Source organism: Fundulus heteroclitus, chromosome 20 (genome assembly GCF_011125445.2).
Source record: "Fundulus heteroclitus isolate FHET01 chromosome 20, MU-UCD_Fhet_4.1, whole genome shotgun sequence".
Classification (NCBI taxonomy): Eukaryota; Metazoa; Chordata; class Actinopteri; order Cyprinodontiformes; family Fundulidae; genus Fundulus; species Fundulus heteroclitus.
The window spans coordinates 4,617,212-4,639,664 of record NC_046380.1 but is presented as its reverse complement, the minus strand read 5'-3'; the positions used below and the strand labels follow the sequence as shown (position 1 = coordinate 4,639,664).

Below are 22,453 nucleotides of genomic sequence, written 5' to 3'. Positions count from 1 at the left end.
TAATCTATGCGTTTATCTTTATTAGAACTGATCACTGCAACGGTGTTTTCACAGGTCTGCCTAAAAAGTGGATCAGAACGCTGCAGCTGATCCAGAACCTGCTGCCCGCGTCCTCACTAAGACTAAGAACGTAGAGAACATGGACCCGGTTCTGAAGTCCTCACTAAGAATAAGAACGTAGAGAACATGGACCCGGTTCTGAAGTCCTCACTAAGACTAAGAACGTAGAGAACATGGACCCGGTTCTGAAGTCCTCACTAAGAATAAGAACGTAGAGAACATGGACCCGGTTCTGAAGTCCTCACTAAGACTAAGAACGTAGAGAACATGGACCCGGTTCTGAAGTCCTCACTAAGACTAAGAATGTAGAGAACATGGACCCGGTTCTGAAGTCCTCACTAAGACTAAGAACGTAGAGAACATGGACCCGGTTCTGAAGTCCTCACTAAGACTAAGAACGTAGAGAACATGGACCCGGTTCTGAAGTCCTCACTAAGACTAAGAACGTAGAGAACATGGAGCCGGTTCTGAAGTCCTCACTAAGACTAAGAACGTAGAGAACATGGAGCCGGTTCTGAAGTCCTTACTAAGACTAAGAACGTAGAGAACATGGACCTGGTTCTGAAGTCCTTCCACTAAGACTAAGAACGTAGAGAACATGGACCTGGTTCTGAAGTCCTTCCGTGGCTCCCTGGATCTCAGAGAATAGACTTTAAAATCCTTCTGTTAGTCTATAAATCCCTGAATTAGCACCTAAATCCATCACAGACTTGTTATCAGGGCATCAACCCTCCAGACCACTCAGGTCTTCTGGCTCCAGCCTGCTCTGCAGAACCAGAACCAGAACCAGAACCAGACACGGAGAAGCAGCATTTAGTTCCTATGCTCCACTGATCTGGAACAAACTTCCAGAAAACTGGAAAAGTGCTGAAAGCCTGAGTTCCTTTAAATCAAGATTAAAAACACATCTGTTAAAAATTGCCTTTGACTGTTCTAGTTAAACTGTTCTACTGCTTTTAATGTTCTTCTTTGTTTCCACATTCTATCCCTACTTGCTTTTATTCTATCTTCTATTTACATTTTATTCCTACTTGCTTTTATTTTGCTATATTTTAATCATGTAAAGCACTTTGCATTGTCTGAATTGTGCTATATAAATAAATTTGCCTTGCCTTGCCCTGCCCTGGAGGAACATCTTACCTCCTCCTGCTTTCCCATCATGTGGTTCTGAGTGCTGCAGCCAGCAGAGCATCCAGGGTGAAGCAGCTGTCCCAGCAGAGAACCGGGCCGCTGTCCCGCCACCATAGTGCCAACACCCGCACTTCAACGGCTGCCGTCACAGAGGCCCCCGACCATCATGGAGGGATGCTCTGGAGAACGCGTGGCAAGTCCAAGGGTTGAGAAAAGTGTCATTTGGGCGCGAGGAAGAGAGTTTGGGCAAAAGGAGATCCAGCTCTGGCAGGAAGGGTTAGAAACGGAGCTTAGAGGCACAAAGAGCTCCAGCGTAAAGTGAAAACAAGCCGAGGGACACTCAGAATCAGGAGCAACGTATCCGGATGCAGGTCCAGAAACCGCAGAGCCGCTCCAGATGAGCCGTCGGGCCTTTAAAGCTCAAACAAAAGAGTCCAAACCAGAGAATAAACGCAGCTCTGCCCTTTACAGACCAGCCAGGAAAAAGGTCTGAGCACGCAGTGATTCCTGTGTTCCTCTGCTCCTCTGTGCAATGAGCTAACCCCCCCCCCCCCCCCCCCCCGCACCACCACAGGTTGCTCGTTCTCTTCCTCCCTGCCTCAGCTAGTCGTCTCTCTCCCTCTCTCACTCACTCGTTTCCTTCCTTCCATTCTTATTCTTGTACCTGTTCTTCCCTGAGTTTCTCTCGCCTCTACTCCCAGTTTCCTGCTCGGCACACGTCACCAAGTCCAAGAAGGTAAACATATCAAAACATAACCACGTTTTTCCCCGTAAAAAAAGATTCTGTTTTGCTCCCTGTCGTCCAAACAGGGACTTTTGTTTAATTTATTTTAAACATGTTCTGTTGATGGCTCTTGTCCAGTTGTAGTAAAACTGAGCATCACCTCAACCTGGGCACGGCTGTCATAGCGAGGCGACACCAGGGGCCCAAAGACGCCCCGGGCTGATTTGTATATAAGACAAAGCAGCGATGGAGGACGTGGAAAACCTGCTGTCCAGTCAGTCGGTGACTTTTTATCTGACTCAGAGTAAAAAGAGAGCCGGGAAGCCCTGATGACTAAGTAGAGCTGAGATGTCTCTATGGGCCACAAACCAGTCATAAAGTGGCTGTAAAGGGAAAATCCATCAACTCCAGCAATCATCTGATCCATCTTAGGTCTGTCAAACTACCAGCCAGAGGAGCAATTCGCTTTGTTCCTGCGTTCCCGAAGCGGACAGCTGTAATGTGTCAATACAGGTGCAGAAGTGAGCTGCAGGTTCAACGCCTTTGCCATGGTTTTGGTTTTTTTTGGGGGGTTAATTTTTGACGATTCTGGACTGGACACCAGTTATTCTATCAGCTCAGTCAAAGGTAAAAAGTATCGGACTGTAAAACGTATCAGGTTCTAACATGCATACATCTGGGCCACCATTAACTCTGGTTCTAATTTCTGCACAAGTACCGTATTTTTTGGATAATAAACCACGCTAAATATTCTACCCAAGTGTGTAATATCACACTGCAAAAACAAAACTAAAACTAAGTCAAATTTTCTTGAAATTAGTGTATATGTCCTTGATTTAAGCACGTAAATAAGATGGTTTGCCAATGGAATGAGATTTTTGCGCTTAAAATTGGAACAACTCATCTCTATTATCTTATTTCAGGTGCTGTATATCTAATTATCTTAGTTTAGGGGTCAAAATACTTACTCCATTGGCAGATAATCTGATTTACGAGCGTTAAATCAAGGACAAATACAGTAATTTCAAGAATATTTGATATAATTTTAGTTCTGTTTTTGCAGTGCACTCCTTCACGTCCACAGCTCTCTATCATTCTTTGTGGGGCGGACAGGGTAGCTGAACTACACTGTCCTGTTTCTAACATAAAGCCAAAATGAACATAACTTTTATATTTAATTAACTTACTAGGTTTATTGCTCTTACAGTCAGGCAGTGTGGTAGACAGCTCAAGGGTCCTATCAGGCAGTGACACAGTGTACCGTAATGCTCCTTCCATTGATCGGCGCGGCTTCATTGCTAAAGTTATATTTACACATTTTAACAGATTTTTGAGAGTATTGTACCACATAAAATCAGTCAGTAAGCACAACGGTGATCATAGATAAGGCGCACCATCAATTTATGAGAAGATTTAAGGATTTTAAGTGCGTCTTGTAGTCCGAATATTACGGTACATAAACATGGGCAGATTTTCTCCATAATCAAACCTTCACACAGACTGCTTGGTAGTGCCGTCAGTAGCACGATTACCATGCATCAATACGGTCCTGGGTTCAAATCCCAGCATGTTCTCCCTGTGCATTTGTGGGTTCTCTCTGGGTACTCCAGCTTTCTCCCACAGTCCAAATGCATTAATTGGTCTCCCAGGCATCAGTTACTCGGTTCTGTCCAGTGACTGATGGATACTTCATATAAACCCTGCAGCGCTGTTTCTGTTGCAGATTAATCTCTCTGGGCGCTTTGAGACCTTGATTTGCACACATTTAGTAAAACTTTATGAATTTGCTCCACAGCATTTCCTTCACAAGGATGTCTTAAATTTTCCTAAAGGTGGTAATTGTCCCCACAGCATGAACAAAACTCAAGTGCCATGAAAACAAATACTAATTGAAACTAGAAAAAGCTGTTCCTGCGTAACAGTGAGTGAAAATGCTAATCTGCAGAATGATTGAGCAGAAGATGCAGAAAACATTGAAATCAGATTTGAAGAATTTAAAAAAATTTAACAATTTGAAGAAATTTGAAGAATTGAAAGAAATAGAAGAATTTGAAGAAGATGAAAAAAGTTTAAGGAATTTGAAAAATTTGAAGAAATTTGGAGAATTTGAAAACATTTGAAGGAATTTGAAAATTTGAAGAAATTTGAAAAATTTTCAAAAAATTGAAGGAATTTGAAAAATTTGAAGAATTTGAAGAAATTTGAAAATTTTCAACAAATTTGAAGGAATTTGAAAAATTTGAAGATTAAGAACAATTAGAAGAATTGGAAGTATAGGAAGAATGTGAAGTATTTGAAGAATGCAAAGAATTTGAAGCAATTTGCATTGATTTCAATGGGAACAGCCAAAAAAATCGCACAAAAAGTGAAATATTTTAAAAAGTGTAAAAGTTAGCATAACAATGAGTCATAGCAGGCATGCCAGGAACGAGCCAAACGTTTTGACACCAAAATTGTTGAAATTGGTTAAAGTATGCGGTAGTAAGACGCCGACGGAATAATAATAATAAAGAAAAACAGGAAAACAATAAATGAGAATGCTGTATAGCATTCTCACTGATAAAACTTTAGACATCTTGGCATTTCTGGGTTTGTGTCAGCGTGACCTCCATTCTCAGGCCAGCGGACCCGATAATAGAGCTGGTACCGGAGCGACTGGTGGTTCTGGAAATGCTGATCCGTTCATTAATTCCCAATAGACGGCAGGACGGGACGGTAGCCTGCAGGCGGTAAAAGCTGTGTCCTGGTTTTTCCAGCAGTTTCCAGATCGATAACTGTGTTTGTTGGAGCTATTAGTCATTGGGTGAGATCATGGACATGAACTCTGCTCCAGTTTTTACTTCATGTTTATCTCCAGAACTTCTTTTTATCCTTACAAAAGTCACCAGAGAAAATAAAGGTCCGGAAAGCAGCGAAGGAGGTTATGTATGTTGGTGTCTTGTTCACCAGTGATGGAAGGATGGAGCGACGGGTGGACAGTCGCCGCTCTGGTCTCTTGTGGTGAGGAAAAAACTGAGCCAAAAAGCAAAGATCTCAGTCTATTGGTCCGTCTACCTGCCGACCCTCACCTGTGGTCAGGAGGTCTGGATCAGGGTGGAAAAGGACGAGATCCTGGATACAAAGCAGCCAAAATGAGCTTCCTCTGGCGGGGGGCTGGGCTCAGCTGTAGAGACGGGGAGAGAGCCCCTGCTTCTCCGCATCAAAAGGAGCCAGTTTGGTTTGGACATCTGATCATCTGACCTCCCTTTGGAGGTTTTCCAAGTGCGTCCCACTGGGGAACCAGAACTCCTTGGAGGGACTATATATCCCGTCTGGCCTGGGAACACAGCTAAGTATCCCCCAGAATGAGGTGAAGAGGGAGAATTCTGGGTTTACCTCCTGGACCCGATCTAGGATAAGGAGAAGAATTAAGGAATTCCTAACCTGTAGATCTAAGAAGCAGCATTTATACAGTGAATAAGGCCGTCCTTAGGCATGGATTGAACGTTTGCTCAGGTTTGGCGATGCTGAATATCTGGCCAAATACAAATAAACACAAATAAATGGAGAAATAATGTTGATCAATTGGGAAAAAAGGCTAATTAGGGGTTAAAAATAAGGGTTTAAAGCAAATACATCAAAGTTGCAGCTAATGAAGCATCGGATCAGTGCCGCGTCAGTGTTTTTTTAATAAACGGCGTCATTGCTTCTGTCAAAGCGTGAGTCAGAGCAGCGAGACCGAACTGACACCTCATGGTCAGTGAACAAAAGCAGCTACAGCCCTGACTCGGCTCTATTGTCTGTAAACGGGGCGGATCGTCTGCAGACACAGAAAAACACAAAGAGGGAAACATTTGGGACAGATCCGCCTAATTTCATCGAGATTTCTAAATATGACCATGAACAGCAGGGGAATAGATGATGTCATTGTAAAAAGAAGTTTAAATGTGTGCAATAAGCCCAGGAAGTACATTCAGAAAAAAGTGAGATGGCTATGAATCTTTGAAAGTGGAATAAAAGTGTGACTCTGGCTTTTATTAATGTTTAACACCACACTAATATTTCCCAGCTCACTGGATCGCATCGATAACTGAGCGTCTAAAATAATGTGAGCCTGAGGGGTTCAGTAGAACCAGTGGAAACATAAAATCAATGATGAGTCTAGATCCAAACAAAAACATCACAGTAAACATAATAATAATAGTAATAATAATAATAATAACAATAATAATAATAATAATAACATCTATGATTATTATTATTAATTTTTTTGTGTTGTTGTGAATGTGTATCATAGATTAAATTACTTTGAATAAATAATAGTTTTGTATATAATTTTGTTGTGATTTGGTAGATAAACTGAATTGAATTGCATTAAATACTACTAATAATAACAATAACATCTATGATGATTATGATTATCATTATTTGTTGGTGTTGTTGTGAATGTGTTTCATAGATTAAATTGCTTTGAATAAATATCAATATTTTTTATATAATTTTGTTGTGATTTGGTAAACGGAATTGAATTGTATTAAATAATAATAATAATAATAATAATAATAATAACATCTATGATTATTATTATTAATTTTTTTGTGTTGTTGTGAATGTGTATCATAGATTAAATTACTTTAAATAAATAATAGTTTTGTATATAATTTTGTTGTGATTTGGTAGATAAACTGAATTGAATTGCATTAAATACTACTAATAATAACAATAACATCTATGATGATTATGATTATCATTATTTGTTGGTGTTGTTGTGAATGTGTTTCATAGATTAAATTGCTTTGAATAAATATCCGTCCGTCCGTCCGTCCGTTGTCTTCCGCTTATCCGGGGTCGGGTCGCGGGGGTAGCAGCTTCAGTAGGGAGGCCCAGACGTCCCTCTCCCCAGCCACTTGGGCCAGCTCCTCAGGAGGAATCCCAAGGCGTTCCCAGGCCAGCCGGGAGACATAGTCCCTCCAGCGTGTCCTGGGTCTTCCCCTGGGCCTCCTCCCGGTGGGACGTGCCCGGAACACCTCTCCAGGGAGGCGTCCAGGAGGCATCCTGACCAGATGCCCGAGCCACCTCAACTGGCTCCTCTCGACGTGGAGGAGCAGCGGCTCTACTCTGAGTCCTCCCCGGATGACTGAGCTCCTCACCCTATCTCTAAGGGAGAGCCCAGACACACTACGGAGAAAACTCATTTCAGCCGCTTGTATCCGGGATCTCGTTCTTTCGGTCACGACCCAAAGCTCGTGACCATAGATGAGGGTAGGAACGTAGATCGACCGGTAAATCGAGAGCTTCGCCTTTTGGCTCAGCTCTCTCTTCACCACAACGGATCGGTACAGCGCCCGCTTCACAGCAGACGCTGCACCAATCCGCCTGTCGATCTCCCGCTCCATCCTCCCCTCATTCGTGAACAAGACCCCAAGATACTTGAACTCCTCCACTAGGGGCAGGACATCCTCCCCAACCCGGAGAAGGCACTCTACCCTTTTCCGGTTCAAGACCATGGTCTCGGATTTGGAGGCACTGATTTTCATCCCGGCCGCTTCGCACTCGGCTGCGAACCGCTCCAGTGAGAGCTGTAGATCACGCCCTGATGAAGCCAATAGGACCACGTCATCCGCGAATAGCAGAGACGCAATCCTAAGGCCACCAAAGCGGATCCCCTCAACACCTTGGCTGCGCCTAGAAATTCTGTCCATAAAAGTTATGAACAAAGGGCAGCCTTGGCGGAGTCCAACTCTCACCGGAAACGAGTCCGACTTACTGCTGGCAATGCGGACCAGACTCTGACACCGGTCGTACAGAGACCTGACAGCCCTTATTAAAGGGTCCGGTACTCCATACTCCCGGAGTACCCCCCACAGGATCCCCCGGGGGACACGGTCGAATGGCTTCTCCAGATCCACAAAGCACATGTAGACTGGTTGGGCAAACTCCCATGCCCCCTCAAGAATCCTGCTGAGGGTGTAGAGCTGGTCCAGTGTTCCACGGCCAGGACGAAAACCACACTGCTCTTCCTGAATCCGAGATTCGACTATCCGACGGACCCTCCTTTCCAGAACCCCTGAATAGACCTTACCAGGGAGGCTTAAGAGTGTGATTCCTCTGTAGTTGGAACACACCCTCCGGTCCCCCTTTTTAAATAGGGGGACCACCACCCCAGTCTGCCAATCCAGGGGAACTGCCCCCGATGTCCAAGCAATGTTGCAGAGCCGCGTTAACCAACACAGCCCCACAACATCCAGAGCCTTAAGGTACTCAGGGCGAATCTCATCCACCCCCGGAGCCTTGCCACCGAGGAGCTTTTTAACAACCTCGGCAACCTCAGCACCAGAGATGGGAGAACCCGACCCAGAGTCCTCAGGCTCTGCTTCCTCAATGGAAGACGTGTTGGTGGGATTAAGGAGGTCTTCGAAGTATTCCGCCCACCGACGCACGACGTCCCGAGTCGAGGTCAGCAGCACACCACCCCCACTGTAAACAGTGTTGGTACTGCACTGCTTCCCCCTCCTGAGACGCCGGATGGTGGACCAGAATCGCTTCGAAGCCGTACGGAAGTCTTTCTCCATGGCCTCTCCGAACTCTTCCCACGCCCGAGTTTTTGCCTCGGCGACCAGCCGAGCCGCCTGCCGCTTCGACTGCCGGTACACATCAGCTGCTTCCGGAGTCCCACAGGCCAAAAAAGCCCGGTAGGACTCCTTCTTCAGCTTGACGGCTTCCCTCACCGCTGGTGTCCACCAGCGGGTTCGAGGGTTGCCGCCACGACATGCACCGACAACCTTGCGGCCACAGCTCCGACTAGCCGCCTCAGCAATAGAGGCGTGGAACATGGTCCATTCAGACTCAATGTCCCCCGCCTCCCTCGGGACGTGTTTAAAGTTCTCCCGGAGGTGGGAGTTAAAGCTCCGCCTCACAGGGGACTCCGCCAGACGTTCCCAGCAAACCCTCACAGTGCGTTTGGGCCTGCCCGGTCGGACCGGCTTCCTCCCCCCGCCATCGGAGCCAACTCACCACCAGGTAGTGGTCGGTGGAGAGCTCCGCCCCTCTCTTCACCCGAGTGTCCAAGACATGCGGCCGCAGGTCAGATGAAACGACAACAAAGTCGATCATTGAACTGCGACCTAGGGTGTCCTGGTGCCAAGAGCACATATGGACACCCTTATGCTTGAACATGGTGTTTGTGATGGACAATCCATGACGAGCACAGAAGTCCAACAACAAAACACCACTCGAGTTCAGATCAGGTGGGCCATTCCTCCCAACCACGCCCCTCCAGGTCCCACTGTCATTGCCCACGTGAGCGTTGAAGTCCCCCAGCAAAACGAGGGAGTCCCCAGGAGGGGCACTCTCCAGTACCCCTTCCAAGGACTCCAAAAAGGGTGGGTAATCTGAACTGCTGTTTGGCGCATAAGCGCAAACAACAGTCAGAACCCGTCCCCCCACACGAATGCGGAGGGAGGCCACCCTCTCGTTCACCGGGGAAAACCCCAACGTGCAGGCACCGAGATGGGGGGCAACAAGTATGCCAACCCCAGCTCGGCGCCACTCACCATGGGCAACTCCAGAGTGGAAGAATGTCCAGCCCCTCTCAAGGAGACTGGTTCCGGAGCCAGAGCGGTGCGTCGAGGTGAGTCCGACTATCTCTAGTCGGAACCTCTCAACCTCGCGCACAAGCTCAGGCTCCTTCCCCACCAGAGAGGTGACATTCCACGTCCCAAGAGCCAGCTTCTGCAGCCGAGGATCGGAACGCCAAGGCCCCCGCCCTCCACTGCTACCCGTTACACATTGCACCCGACCCCTTTGGCCCCTCCAACAGGCGGTGAGCCCATCGGAAGGGGGACCCATGTCGCCTCTTCGGGCTGAGCCCGGCCGGGCTCCATGGGCAAAAGCCCGGCCACCAGACGCTCGCCAACGTGCCCCACCTCCAGGCCTGGCTCCAGAGTGGGGCCCCGGTGACCCGCGTCCGGGCGAGGGAACACGAGGTCCAATAATTGTATTCATCATAAGGGGCATTTTGGGCTGCACTTTGTCTGGTCCCTCACCTAGGACCTGTCTGCCTTGGGTGACCCTACTAGGGGCTTAAAGCCCCTGACAGCATAGCTCCTAGGATCATTGGGACACTCAAACCCCTCCACCACGATAAGGTGGCAGCCCAGGGAGGGGTGGCAGCCCAGGGAGGGGATATTGATAAATATCAATATTTTTTATATAATTTTGTTGTGATTTGGTAAACGGAATTGAATTGTATTAAATAATAATAATAATAATAATAATAATAATAATAATAATAATAATAATAATAATAATAATAATAATAAGAAGAAGAAGAAGAAGAAGAAGAAGAAGAAGAACATCTATGATTATTATTATTATTATTTGTTTGTGTTGTTGTGAATGCGTACCATAGATTAAATTGCTTTGAATAAATAATATAAATTTTTTATATAATTTTGTTGTGATTTGGTAAATAAACGGAATCGAACTGCATTAAATAATAATAATAATAATAATAATAATAATAATAATAATAATAATAATAATAATAATAATAATAACATCTATGATCATCATTATTATTTGCTGGTGTTGTGAATCCGTTTCATAGATTAAATTGCTTTGAATAAATAACAATATTTTTTATAGAATGTTTTTGTGATTTGGTAAACGGAATTGAATTGCATTAAATAATAATAATAATAATAATAATAATAATAATAATAATAATCACTTTTCTTTGAGCTTTGATTAAGATAGTGGTGTAAAGATTAAAATAAACATTTATAAAACAAACATGAAACTATTTAAGAAAATATTGGAAAATGTTGCAGATGTTATGTGTTTTTTTAGATAACTGTTATTTCATTTCTAAATAATAGGTTTTTTTCAGATGTGTGACTTGACCACTTGTACGTGTTTATCAGTGAGGATCTGTGTGCCAGATGGACACACCTGTCGTCACCTTTGACCTTTAACATCAGATAAAGACGTCCTCGTGTCCCGGAGGCTGCAGTCAGAGACAATGCTTCTCTCCGCCCTGGCACACAAACAATGGCCCCAACAAAGTAAGATCGATGGTGTGTTGGGGCTGTTTGTCCCGCTGGAGCGTGCTGAGCCGGCTCGACATCCTGTGTCAGACTGAGCTGAGGAGGGAAACGCCCGGGAAGGAACGGGCTGCAGGCACGGCGCTAAAAATACAGCAGGAGGGGCCCAGCATGGTGGCTCAGGGCCCCGAAGGGCCCACAATGCCAGCTTAGTCACTACAGATTTTATTTTCTCTTTCACTGCATTAAAAAGATGCTTGTTCCTTTTATGTTCAGAGTAAATTATAATGTGTTATTAAAATGAAAGTTTGTGTTTTATAGCATCAACCCCTCTTGGACTGGGTTCCCTCTGCAACCATTTATGCTCTCAGTCTAGCTAAATAAAACTCCTTTGGAGCCTGAAAGTGGGACTGCACAATGGCGCGCTGCAGCGGGGGTCTTTCTGCATGGAGTTTGCATGTTCTCCATGTGCATACAGGACTGTCTCAGAAAATTAGAATATTGTGATAAAGTTCTTTATTTTCTGTAATGCAATTAAAAAACATGAAATGTCATACATTCTGGATTCATTACAAATCAACTGAAATATCGCAAGCCTTTTATTGTTTTAATATCGGTGATTATGGCGTACAGCTGAAGAAAACTCAAAAATCCTATCTCAAAATATTAGAATATTTCCTCAGACCAAGTAAAAAAATAAATTATAACAGCAAAACAAAATCAAACATTTGAAAATGTCCATTAATGCACTCAGTACTTGGTTGGGAATCCTTTTGCACAGATTACTGCATCAATGCGGCGTGGCATGGAGGCAATCAGCCTGTGGCATTGCTGAGGTGTTATGGATGCCCAGGATGTTTCAATAGCGGCCTTTAGCTCATTTGCATTGTTGGGTCTGGTGTCTTTCAGCTTCTCTGTCTTTCAGCTTCAGCTTTCATAATTTCATTCCAGTTCACACAGTAGTATAGAAAATGCACAGTAACATAAAAGTAGCACTCTTAGGCCCAGTTTATACAGTTTATCTGCAAAAAAAGTTGATATTGGGGTGAGTTACACTTACAGGAGGCACAGTTTTAGCCACTTTATACACTATAAAAGTATATATGCCTTTTTTTTGGCTCTCGAGGGCCGGATAGTTTACCTTGAAGGGCCAGATTTGGCCCGCGGGCCTTGAGTTTGACACCTGTGCTCTATATTATCTCCGTGAGAGACCGTTTGTTTACAGGGGTGGTTCTAGACAGGGGTCAACAGGGGCCTGTGCCCCTGTAGAACTGTTCCTGGCCCCTGTTATGGCCCCTGTACTAAAGACATGATATTAAATTTCTTAAGATGATAAATGCTGACAAAGATACCGTGACCGACTGGTCATTTGGATCAGTTGTATTTTTTACGTTTATGGTTTTACCCAATAATAAAATAACAAAATAATTAAGAAATAAATATAAAAAATAACAATAATTAAAAAAATTAGCTGTTTTACATTAAGCTCCCGCCATATTGAGAAAAGATCAGGGGTCTGCAACCTGCAGTTCCAGAGCCACAATTGGCTCTTTGGCTTACTTAATATATTAAACGATGAAATGTTGACCTGTTTAGGCTTTTATTCCCAATCTTTTGTTCTGTGCCCCTGTGAAAAACACTGGCCCCACCCTGGCCCCCCTGCTCAATTTGGTCTAGAACCATCACTGTTTGTTTACATGCTGGTTTAGAAGGTGTAATTCATCGTTCACACAAAATGTCCCGGTGTAAAGTACAACCAGAATCAGACTCAGAGAATGAACCTTTAAGCGTGTTTATTAAAAGATAAACTGGTGTTGCTGGAGCAGGGAACTGACTGGAGCTCGCACAGGAATCACTTCTCAGACGCCAGGAGGTTGCACTGGCTCAGATGATTGATCCTAACAGCTCCGTCTGGTTTGATCTGGATCACTGGCAGAACGGCAGGGCAAAGACTGGCGGGGAAGTCGTAGTCAGTTTGTGGGTCCTGCACAGGGAAGCCATTCACAGGGCAGAAGTGCCCAGACGGGCTAAAACAGGTGGGTCCAGAATCCAGGCGAGAGAAACGGTAACGAGAGGCACACAGAGAGCAGAGGTTTCAGGAGGTCCAGGGTCAAAAACAAGAGGTAAGCCAGGGCAGAGACAGGGAGGCTTGGTCAGGCAGGGCAGGAGGTTGATGTCCAGAACACAGAAGCCATCAGGAGAATCCGCTAAGATAAAGGCAGGCAGGAGAAAACAGGAACGAGACTGGTCCGTGATCGGGAAGTCAAACAAGGAACACTGGATGGTCTTCTCACACGATGGCTTTCAAGAATCTGGCAGTTACCCACTGGGAGAGCCAGGTTTATATTGAGATAAGATAAGATAAGATAAGATGAGATAAGATAAGATAGACTTTATTGATCTCACAGTGGAGAAACTCACGTGTCACATCAGCTCAATGATCAAAAGAAGGAGCCAAAAGGAGGAAAAGGTGCATGAGATATATAGAGTGCGTCCACATTTATACAGTGGATCAAGAGAAAAAAGAAATAAAGCAGAGATTTAAGATGACTTATGTACATTTAAGGTGACTTATATACATATGGATTTGACGTTGTACATTAAAGTGGTACCAGGTAAGGAACAACAGTGAGGTGGTGAGATAACTATAACAGCTGAAGTCTCTTATTTAACAGGATTATCGCACAAGTTATTGCACAGGGTATTAAATAGTAATTGCACATTAGTTATTGCAGTTATAGTGCAGCATTGTAAAGTCTGATGGCAGCAAGGATGAATTTTACAAATTGCTCCTCCCAGGTGCAGCGACTCCCAGTAATTGGAGCCACCGCAGGTGTAACCACTCAGATCTTGATTACAGGTGCAGCACAGAGAGCATTGAGTGGTGTCATGCAAACAGGAGCTTTGGAATCATTTCACCTGAGTTATAGGAATAAGGTTGCACAAGGTCGGACCATGCCTTGGTCCAGGACCTTGTGCAACTCTCTCAGCCACGTCCCAGAAGATCGTGGAAACCACAGTGGGGGGTCATAGCCTAACAGGGAGCCAGCGTTCAGTCCTGTTTCCAGTTTTCAAAGACAAACGACTGCTACCAGCCACCATAGCTTCCCCCAGAACCTCGATGTGTTGCCACCATGATGATAAGCAACCATACCTTTGCTGCAAGTTTAAACCCAGTCTTGACTCTGTGATGATTACTTTTACATTATCTTCACAACCTTTAACACCCAAAGGCCTTATGGCAAAAACTTTTGGACAAGAAGTTCATCTTTTCAGATGCCAGGGACGTCACAGTATTAAAATTCTGCAAAATAATCTTTAGCAAAAACAATCTCTTTAGCCTCTCAAAGTCTATTGCAACGATTGTTGTCTGTTTGAAAAGATGCGACACGAGAAAAGGGAAAAAAAATGTATAGGTCAGACTTTATTACTACACTATTATTCTAACTTCCTGCAGCGGCCTGCTGTGCCACAATGCTAACATTATCTTCTATAACAGAGATTTGGCAGGAGCTGGTATTTATTTCTAGATCCATAGGAGGGTTCAGGTTAATATGTGATATTCTTTGCTGAAACATTTGGAGATGACAGACTCCTCAGCCATTATTTTCAGCGCTAAAAGCTTCATGTTGCCTTTTGTGAGATGATAATAGACACAACTATGCAGCATGGTCCCCGAGCAGCAGGACAAAATCAACAACCAGGTGCACAAAAACAACTCAAACAGGAAAGCCGACCCATGTTGCTATTTTTGTCCCGTATTTCAAAAGGTGTGAAGAACTTAGAAGAAGTGGTCAGGACTCTAAAGTCAACAATCCTTTCTCACGTGTCTCATTGGTTCTTGGGCCTGGAGCGCCAATTTCAACACAAGCTGAGAACAGAACCAAACGATAACTGGAGCTTAACTTACATTGATGTCCAGACTGCAGAGACTGAGGGCGTCTGCATCTCTGCTGCCCTGCTTTCTCTTCTTCTGCAACACAAAAGATTGGAAAAGGGGTTTTAAGCATGGATGCAGCACAAGCGATTTAAACCAACTTTGGTTTTGTTAATGTTTTCCTCCAAGCAGCCAAATCTTTTCATGATTGTTTGAAGTCAGGCAGCTTTCTTAAAGTTTTCTGTTGGCTAAAGCTGAGAGAGAAAAAAAATCAAACTTTTGTGTGTCCGTCTAAGGTTTGAACCGACCCTTGATTTTTCAGCTTTTGTTCTCTGAAGAGACTCTCCTGCTTCAAAAGTCCTGCTAGATTTTATGTTGTAGGCAAAGTGCATCCTTGCAGTAATAAATGATGACTGGTAAAAAACTTTATAAAAGACACTATAGTCACTTTCATGGCCACAGGTGTCTAAAATCAAGCACCAGGCATGCAGACGGCTTCTACAAACCGAACTCAAACTTGATTCTGTGATCGGATTGGGAACCAATGAGCCATGAAGAGACCTCCAAACTTCATGTGGCCTTCAGATCAACGCTTTTCCATCTGGCAATCTGATGGACCAGTCTGGGTTTGGTGGTTGCCAGGTTTTTGGCTGACTATTGCACCAAGTGTAAAATTTGGTGGAGGAAAGGTTCTGGTGGGCTTTTGGAGCTGGGCTTGGGTCCAGTGATCACTCTGGTTGCTTAATCCCAGCATCACTGCAGCTCATTGGCTGGTTGATGTGAAGAAGGTTCAAAAATCCACTCCTCCCTGTTAAAGGGGAGTTTTCCTCTCCACTGTCGCTTCATGCATGCTCAGTATGAGGGATTGCTGCAAAGCCATCAACAATGCAGACGACTGTCCACTGTGGCTCTACGCTCTTTCAGGAGGAGTGAATGCTGCTTGGAGAGACTTGATGCAACCTGCTGGGTTTCCTTAGAGAGGAAACTTTCTCACCAACCTGGAGGATCTGATGGAAGCTGACTTTGGAAAAAGCCTTGATGATGACGTGTTTCATGAATTGGTGCTATATAAATAAAATTGAGTTGAATTGAAATCAGTAAAGCGGTAAACTTGTAGGATAACGGTGAGTTTGACAATGAAGTTTCTCGTTGGGCCGGGATCTCCTGTCTGTCATACAGCAACTGCTAAGTTATAGGCCGTGGGCCAGAATCTGTAGGACGCTTCCTTAAGAAGTTTCGTATGAACTGTCAGGGGGCAACTTTCTTCCACCAGGATAAGTTGCTACACATAGCAGTGATCTCAAAACACCAATGTTCCCACGTTTTCGCTTGCACATTAATAAGTTATAGCCGATAAAAAATCTAAACTGTGGCGCTCCGGTCCAAGAGGTCACGTGATTCGATTTTTGCTGCTCAGCCAATCAGATCGCTGTATTGTCAGCTGTGCGCGTTCATCAGTTCATCATGGCTGCGCTCGTAAGATGTTTGTATGCATTTGTTTCCAGATGAAGAAAGCCCAATAATAGCATTTTCTGGCGCCAGCTGGCAGAGATCTTGATGGCAAGAAAAAAATAAATAGCCCAGACCATCCATCCATCCATCCATCCATTTTCTAACAGGCTTATCCCCGCTGGGTTTGCGAGGTGCTGGTGCCGAGCTCCAGCTGTCAATGGGTGAGACGCGTTGTATAAACTCGTTGTGCCAAACGAGTTATCCCCTTCGGAATTTGTAGAATTTTGTATTGTATTTTTGAAATCAATAAAAGTTTTAACCTCCAGCTTTGTGAAGTCTAAATATTTTAAACATCACATTCTAGTAAAATGAAATTTATTTTTTTTTAAACTCCTAATACGTTGTTCTATTTTTAAAAGAGACATATCTCGTTTTCTTAATACGGTTAATATCTCGATAAGGTTCTTGGTTGAATTAAAATCTTATTAAATCTGATAATTTTGGCTGTGCCTTTATTCAGTGTTCATTTGATCACACGTGAAATCCGCTTTATATAATCTATTCATGCGGGTTTAGCTACCAAAAAAGAAAAAAAGAGAACCAGCAGACAGCTGTGATGGACTTAGGAAGGTGGATTTTGGTTTCAGCAGACAGACATTCGACAATCTAATAACATAAAGCTAATATTTTCGTGACACATCTGGAAATGACCGTTTTCTTTCTCATAACGTATTATACTGGATGGATGGATGAACGATAATGTAACGACACCATTGCTATATTTCGTTAAGAAAAGTAAAACATCCTCATTTCCACGCCTAATAGGTTGGAAATGAGGCGGAGTTGACTAGATTCATTCTTCCAGCTGAATGCGCTCTTGGCGCAGGGAATACAAATTCTGGCGGGGATAAGTCGTTTGGCACAACGACACCTGTGCTATCCTAGCGCAGCAGGTCTTGGTGATATCACAGTAAATTGGGCAAAAGTCTGGACTATTTCTGCCCTGCGATGGACTGGTGACCTGTCCAGTTTATACAACGCCTCTCGCCCATTGACAGCTGGAGATAGGGACCGGCACCTCGCGAACGCAGGGATAAGCGTGTTAGAAAATGAATGGATGGATGGATGGATGAATGGATGGATGGATGGATGAATGGATGGATGGTCTGGGCTATTTATTTTTTTCTTGCCATCAAGATCTCTGCCAGGTGGCGCCACAAAATGCTATTATTGGGCTTTCTTCGTCTGGAAACAGACACAACAGAAACAACCATCTTACGGGCGCAGCCATGATGACGTGGTAAACTCGCTCAGCTGACAATACAGCGATCGGATTGGCTGAGCAGCAAAAATCGAATCACGTGACTTATTGGACTGGAGCGCCACAGTTTAGATTTTTTATCGGCTATAACTTCTTAATGTGCAAGTGAAAACGTGGGAACATTGGTGTTTTGAGATCACTGCTATGTGTAGCAACTTATCCCGGTGCAAGAAAGTTGCCCCCTGACAGTTCATACGAAAAGTCACCGTACAGATTCTGGCCCACGGCCTATTTCTGCAAAGATAAAATTCTGGCGCCTCTAATGGCCGAAGACACCGGATGGGTGGATGGAAAACAATGACAAATTTCTTAGAGGATCAGAGATGGCTTCTTTGCATTATGTCTGACAATCTACCGAAATATCTTTTGTTTTGGATTTCCCTTCATTGTCTGGAAACAATTTAGCAGAAATTTTTAACAAATGATAAACTAACGCTTACAGTAACACTCCTGAAAATGACTAATCTCTGTCCTGTATGTTTTTGTTAACACCCGTCTATAATAAACACAAGGAAACAGTCTCTGCTGACTCATATATCTTAACCTCATGGCAGTAACTCTCTTCAGGTTCGAGTCTTTCTTGTAACCTCAGCGATTTACCGTCAGGCACGAACGGGGCAACCCAAACAGTTCCCTTCTGCTGCCATGGCGACGAGAAGAGGAAAAAACAGCGACATAAACAGCAGGGGAGAGCAGAACAGAGGAGGAGGAGGAGAAAACAGAGGAGGAGGAGGAGAAGAAGAAGGATGTCGGGATCGGTGAGACAATCGCAGGAAGCCTGCAGGAGTGCAGATGTCGCGCAACTCTAACTCTGAAGAAATCAGATGATGTTTTTCACTCCATATATGGTCGATCTACTTCCTCCGGTAACCTCACCTGAAAGTTTTTATGGGCTTTTGAATCAAACACCTCTTATATTTGCTGAGCAGCTTTTTATGCACGTTTCCACTGGAGTGCTGATGTTTTTGTTTTGTTGAGGAGCTCCAAGTTTTTGGATGTTGGAAACCCTCTTTACCATCACCCTAATCTTTAGCTCCAATCAGATTCAAGGCAGGACTCTGGCAGGGTCCTTTCAAACGTTCAAGTCAGAAGAAACATGTTAAAAAAAATTTAACGGTTGCATTGCACTGCAAAAATGGAACTACGAGTAAGTAAAATGTTTAGAGCAGGTAAGTGAGATGATCTGCAAATAGAATGAGTGTTTTTACCACTAAAATAAGATAATTAGATATACTGCACTTCAAATAAGATGGAGGTGAGCTGTTCCTGTTTAATTGCGATATATCTTATTCCATTGGTAGATAAACTTATTTACCTGCTCAAATCAAGGACAAATACACTTATTTCAAGAACATTTTACTTACTTTTAGTTTCCTTTTTGCAGTGTAAATTTAAATCTATCAGGGCTGTGGATAAACTTCTGGCCCAAGAGAAGTTTACACTGCAAAAGGGGAACTCAAAGTAAGTGTAATGAAATGTGTGTATTTATCATTGATTTAAGCAGGCAGGTTTAAATGATCACTTAAAATAGGAAAAAATAATTTTTCCAGCTCATTCTGGGATGTTCCAAGGCATTGCCAGGCCAGATGGGGGGTATAGTCTGGCTCTGGGTCTCCTACACTGCAAAAAGAGAACTAAAAGTAAGTAAAATTTTCTAGAAATTTGTGTAATTTTTATTGATTTGAGCAGGTAAATAAGACTATTTGCCAATGGGATTAGTAGTTCTACCCCTAAAATAAGATAATGAGATATTCAGCACTTGAAAAATTATGATGGCGATGAATTTTTCCTACTTTAAATGCAAAAATCTTATTCCATTGGCAAATAATCATATTTACCTGCTCAAATCAAGAAAAAATGCACTCATTTCAAGAAAAATTTACTTAATTTTAGTTCCCTTTTTGCAGTGTAAGAGACTTTTTCACCAGGACCCCCTCGGCTCAATTCGACTCCTTTATTGGTATCTTTTGGCCGGGGTTCAAAGCTGACGGCCGATAACTGATTGCCTCTTCCGTTACAAGAATCCAACTTGGCATTTTTAAAAACTTACCATGGAGGCCGAGCGTATTCTGAGCTTTAAGGAAAATGACACTGAAGACAACACAGTTGTCCAAAAGACGAGGATGCAGACGTTTCTGTGCTTGGTGGCCGATGAGAGGCATACAAAGCAGATCACTTGAAAGGCTGACCGAGCAGCGATCCACCGTCCTACCACCAGTCTTGGATAGATAGACACTAAGATAGATAGATCTGCTCCACCAGAAGAGGAAGAGACCCTGGTCTGTAGGGGGGCAGCCCAGATTGAGAACCATGGCCTGAGACATGGAACGGACATTAGACCTGGCTTCTTCATACTCTGCTGTGAACCAACCCAGTGCAGTCTGAAGGTCAATGCCAACAGAACCACGTCGTCTGCATAAAGCAACGATAAGACCCTGATTTTTACACAAACCAGAAGAGCAACTCTGAAAAGACCTCGAGAGATACAGTCATAAGCCTTCTCCAGGTCCACAAAACACTTAGACTAGACAAGCAAATCCCCACGATTCCTTCAGGGATTAAAGATCTAGTTGTGTTGGGTGAGTCCCACACCAGAAGACATGTACCTGGTGGTCAGAAGGACTAAAGCTTCAGTCGGAGATATCCACAGAGGTCATGGAGAAGGACTTTTGGCCTTTAGTAAGTTCTGGAAAACCAACAAACTACTCGCAAGCACCATCGCAGAAGAAGCACTTTGAGGATCTCCAATAATCTGGTTTTACAACTTGGTTTGTCCAGTCGTGGCTGACATGCCTAGGGCTGGGCGATAAATCGATTTTATCGATTAATTCGAATTTACAATTCTTTAAGATTTCATTTTTGGAAAATCTGGATTTTATTTTGCCAATACACTCATTGGGTTTCCATGAAGAGAACAGCATGTGATGCTGGATATATGTTTAGGCAAAATTATTGTCAAAATATTGTTAAGTGGAAACTTTTTTTTTTTAACTTAGTTTGAAGTTCACAAGTGCAGCGAAGCCTGTTCTTAGCTCAATGTGTAATACCACTAGCAGCAAATGTTTTGTTATATTTTCATTGTTTATAACGGCACGGCTGCCAACTTGTTTTACAAGCATGTTTCACAGCTTGTTTTTAGTTGCTCTTTGAATTCAGGTCAACTCCCTGACGAAATGCTTGACATAAAAAGCAAGGTTTTAAAATTATTTCTTTATTTCTTTTTATGAAACAAAAAGGAGGAAAAAAATCGATTAATCGGATTTGGTATGATAAAATAGGAGATTTATTTTTTAATCCATATCGCCCAGCCCTAGACATGCCTGTTAATTGTTGTATGAAAGTGGAACAACACCACCACCAGATCGCTGGACCAAGTGGACCATCTGACAGCAGGTGTTGGATGTGGACTTTTACTCATATTTATGCCATTAAAACCACCGTGGAGGAAAGATCTCCCATCAGGTCAGACAGGAGAGGAAGAAGATCCCCATAAGCTCCCGGTTCTCCTTCGGTCCCTGCACACGTTCAACCTGGAGGAACAACTTAGCATGGTTCAGGAGGACATTATGTCCAAAGTCCAAAACTTTAAAACAAAAAATGTGATTCTTGGTTAAGTTTTTGGAAGACAACGTTAGAAAGAAAAAGTTTTTAAGAGGACTTCTGCTCAATAAACTGTTTTGTAGCTATTTTTTGCTCCCAGAGGCTCTGCGTTTTCTCTCGTTACTTTAAAATGAGCGAATAGAGAAACAAACCTTATTAAAATCTTTAACTATACAGAGCTTGAAAAGTAGCTAAAGGAAACTGAGAAGTAACCAACGGTGTTTTAGTAAAGAGTCGTCAAAGCTAGATTGGATGAAAGCTGAAATCCATGCCGAGAGACGTCATCTCACTGCAAAAACGGAACTTAAAATAAGTAAAAAATGTTCTTAAAATCAGTGTATTTGTCCTTGATTTGAGCAGGTAAATAAGATGATTTGCCAATGGAATAAGATTTTTGCACTTAAAATAGGAACAACTCATCTCCATCATCTTATTTCAAGTGCAGGATGTCTAATTATCTTATTTTAGGGGTCAAAATACTCATTCCATTGGCAAATAATCTTATTTACCTGCTCAAATCAAGGACAAATACACTCATTTAAAGAACATTTTACATATTTTTAGATCCATTTTGCAGTGCTGATTCCAGACTCACCCGATAGTAAACCAGGAGACAGCAGCCCATCATCAGGACCAGATTTACTCCTCTACCGCAGAACGTGTTGATCAGCTGCTCCTCTGCCTCCAGGTCACATCAGCTGTCCTCCTCCAAACACTTGCACCAACGTCTTCTCTACTCCTCTCTCCTCCTCTCTGAATCTTTCACAGTCACATTTTACTCCTCTGTCTCCCTGAAACCAAACAGGTCCTCTTCATCCAGTTTCCCTTCCAGACATCCTTCTTCTCCTCAAGCTGCTTCTTGGTCCTTCTGTCCACACCTGATTTTTCTCCTGCCTTCTGGTCCTTCAACTGCTCCCTGAGTGGATCCACAGACCCTCAGGAACAGGAACCCCCACACAATGTGTGTGTGTGTCCACTCAGTTCCCACCGGACAAACAGGAAGTGACGGCCGCCGGGGGAAGAAACAGCCGTCTATAATTAGGAGCTCCAGGAGACAGAGTGACACCAGAGGTAAAACCAGTGAGACATGAAGGGTCGAAGGATCGACCAACCTTTGAGCTTCTGCCCACTTCAGCTTACCGGCTGGATTTTAGGATTTATCCAAAGTAAAGCAACATTCTCAAAATTAATAGATTATTTTTTCCCCCATTTTCAAAAATAGTGTATTTTTATGGCCTTCAAATCTGTATACTACCTTTGCGTGC

General features: G+C 43.5%; 1 protein-coding gene across 2 annotated transcripts in view; it reads right to left on the bottom strand.

Moving 5' to 3' along the window:
* arhgef3 (Rho guanine nucleotide exchange factor (GEF) 3) overlaps positions 1 to 22,215 on the bottom strand; it is a 37,723-nt gene extending 15,508 nt beyond the window's left edge. Inside the window, exons 1-2 of one of the 2 annotated variants that reach the window (XM_036151604.1) lie at positions 21,784 to 22,215; positions 14,849 to 14,911 (exon numbers count right to left, since the gene is read on the bottom strand). In XM_036151604.1, the coding sequence (XP_036007497.1) occupies positions 14,849 to 14,911; positions 21,784 to 21,816 (96 nt within the window). In that variant the 5' untranslated portion in view covers positions 21,817 to 22,215. Of the gene's footprint in view, positions 1 to 1,200; positions 1,696 to 14,848; positions 14,912 to 21,783 lie in introns of those variants that run through there. The other variant, XM_036151603.1, reaches the window with a different exon arrangement.
* Between the last annotated feature and the right edge of the window lie 238 nt (positions 22,216 to 22,453).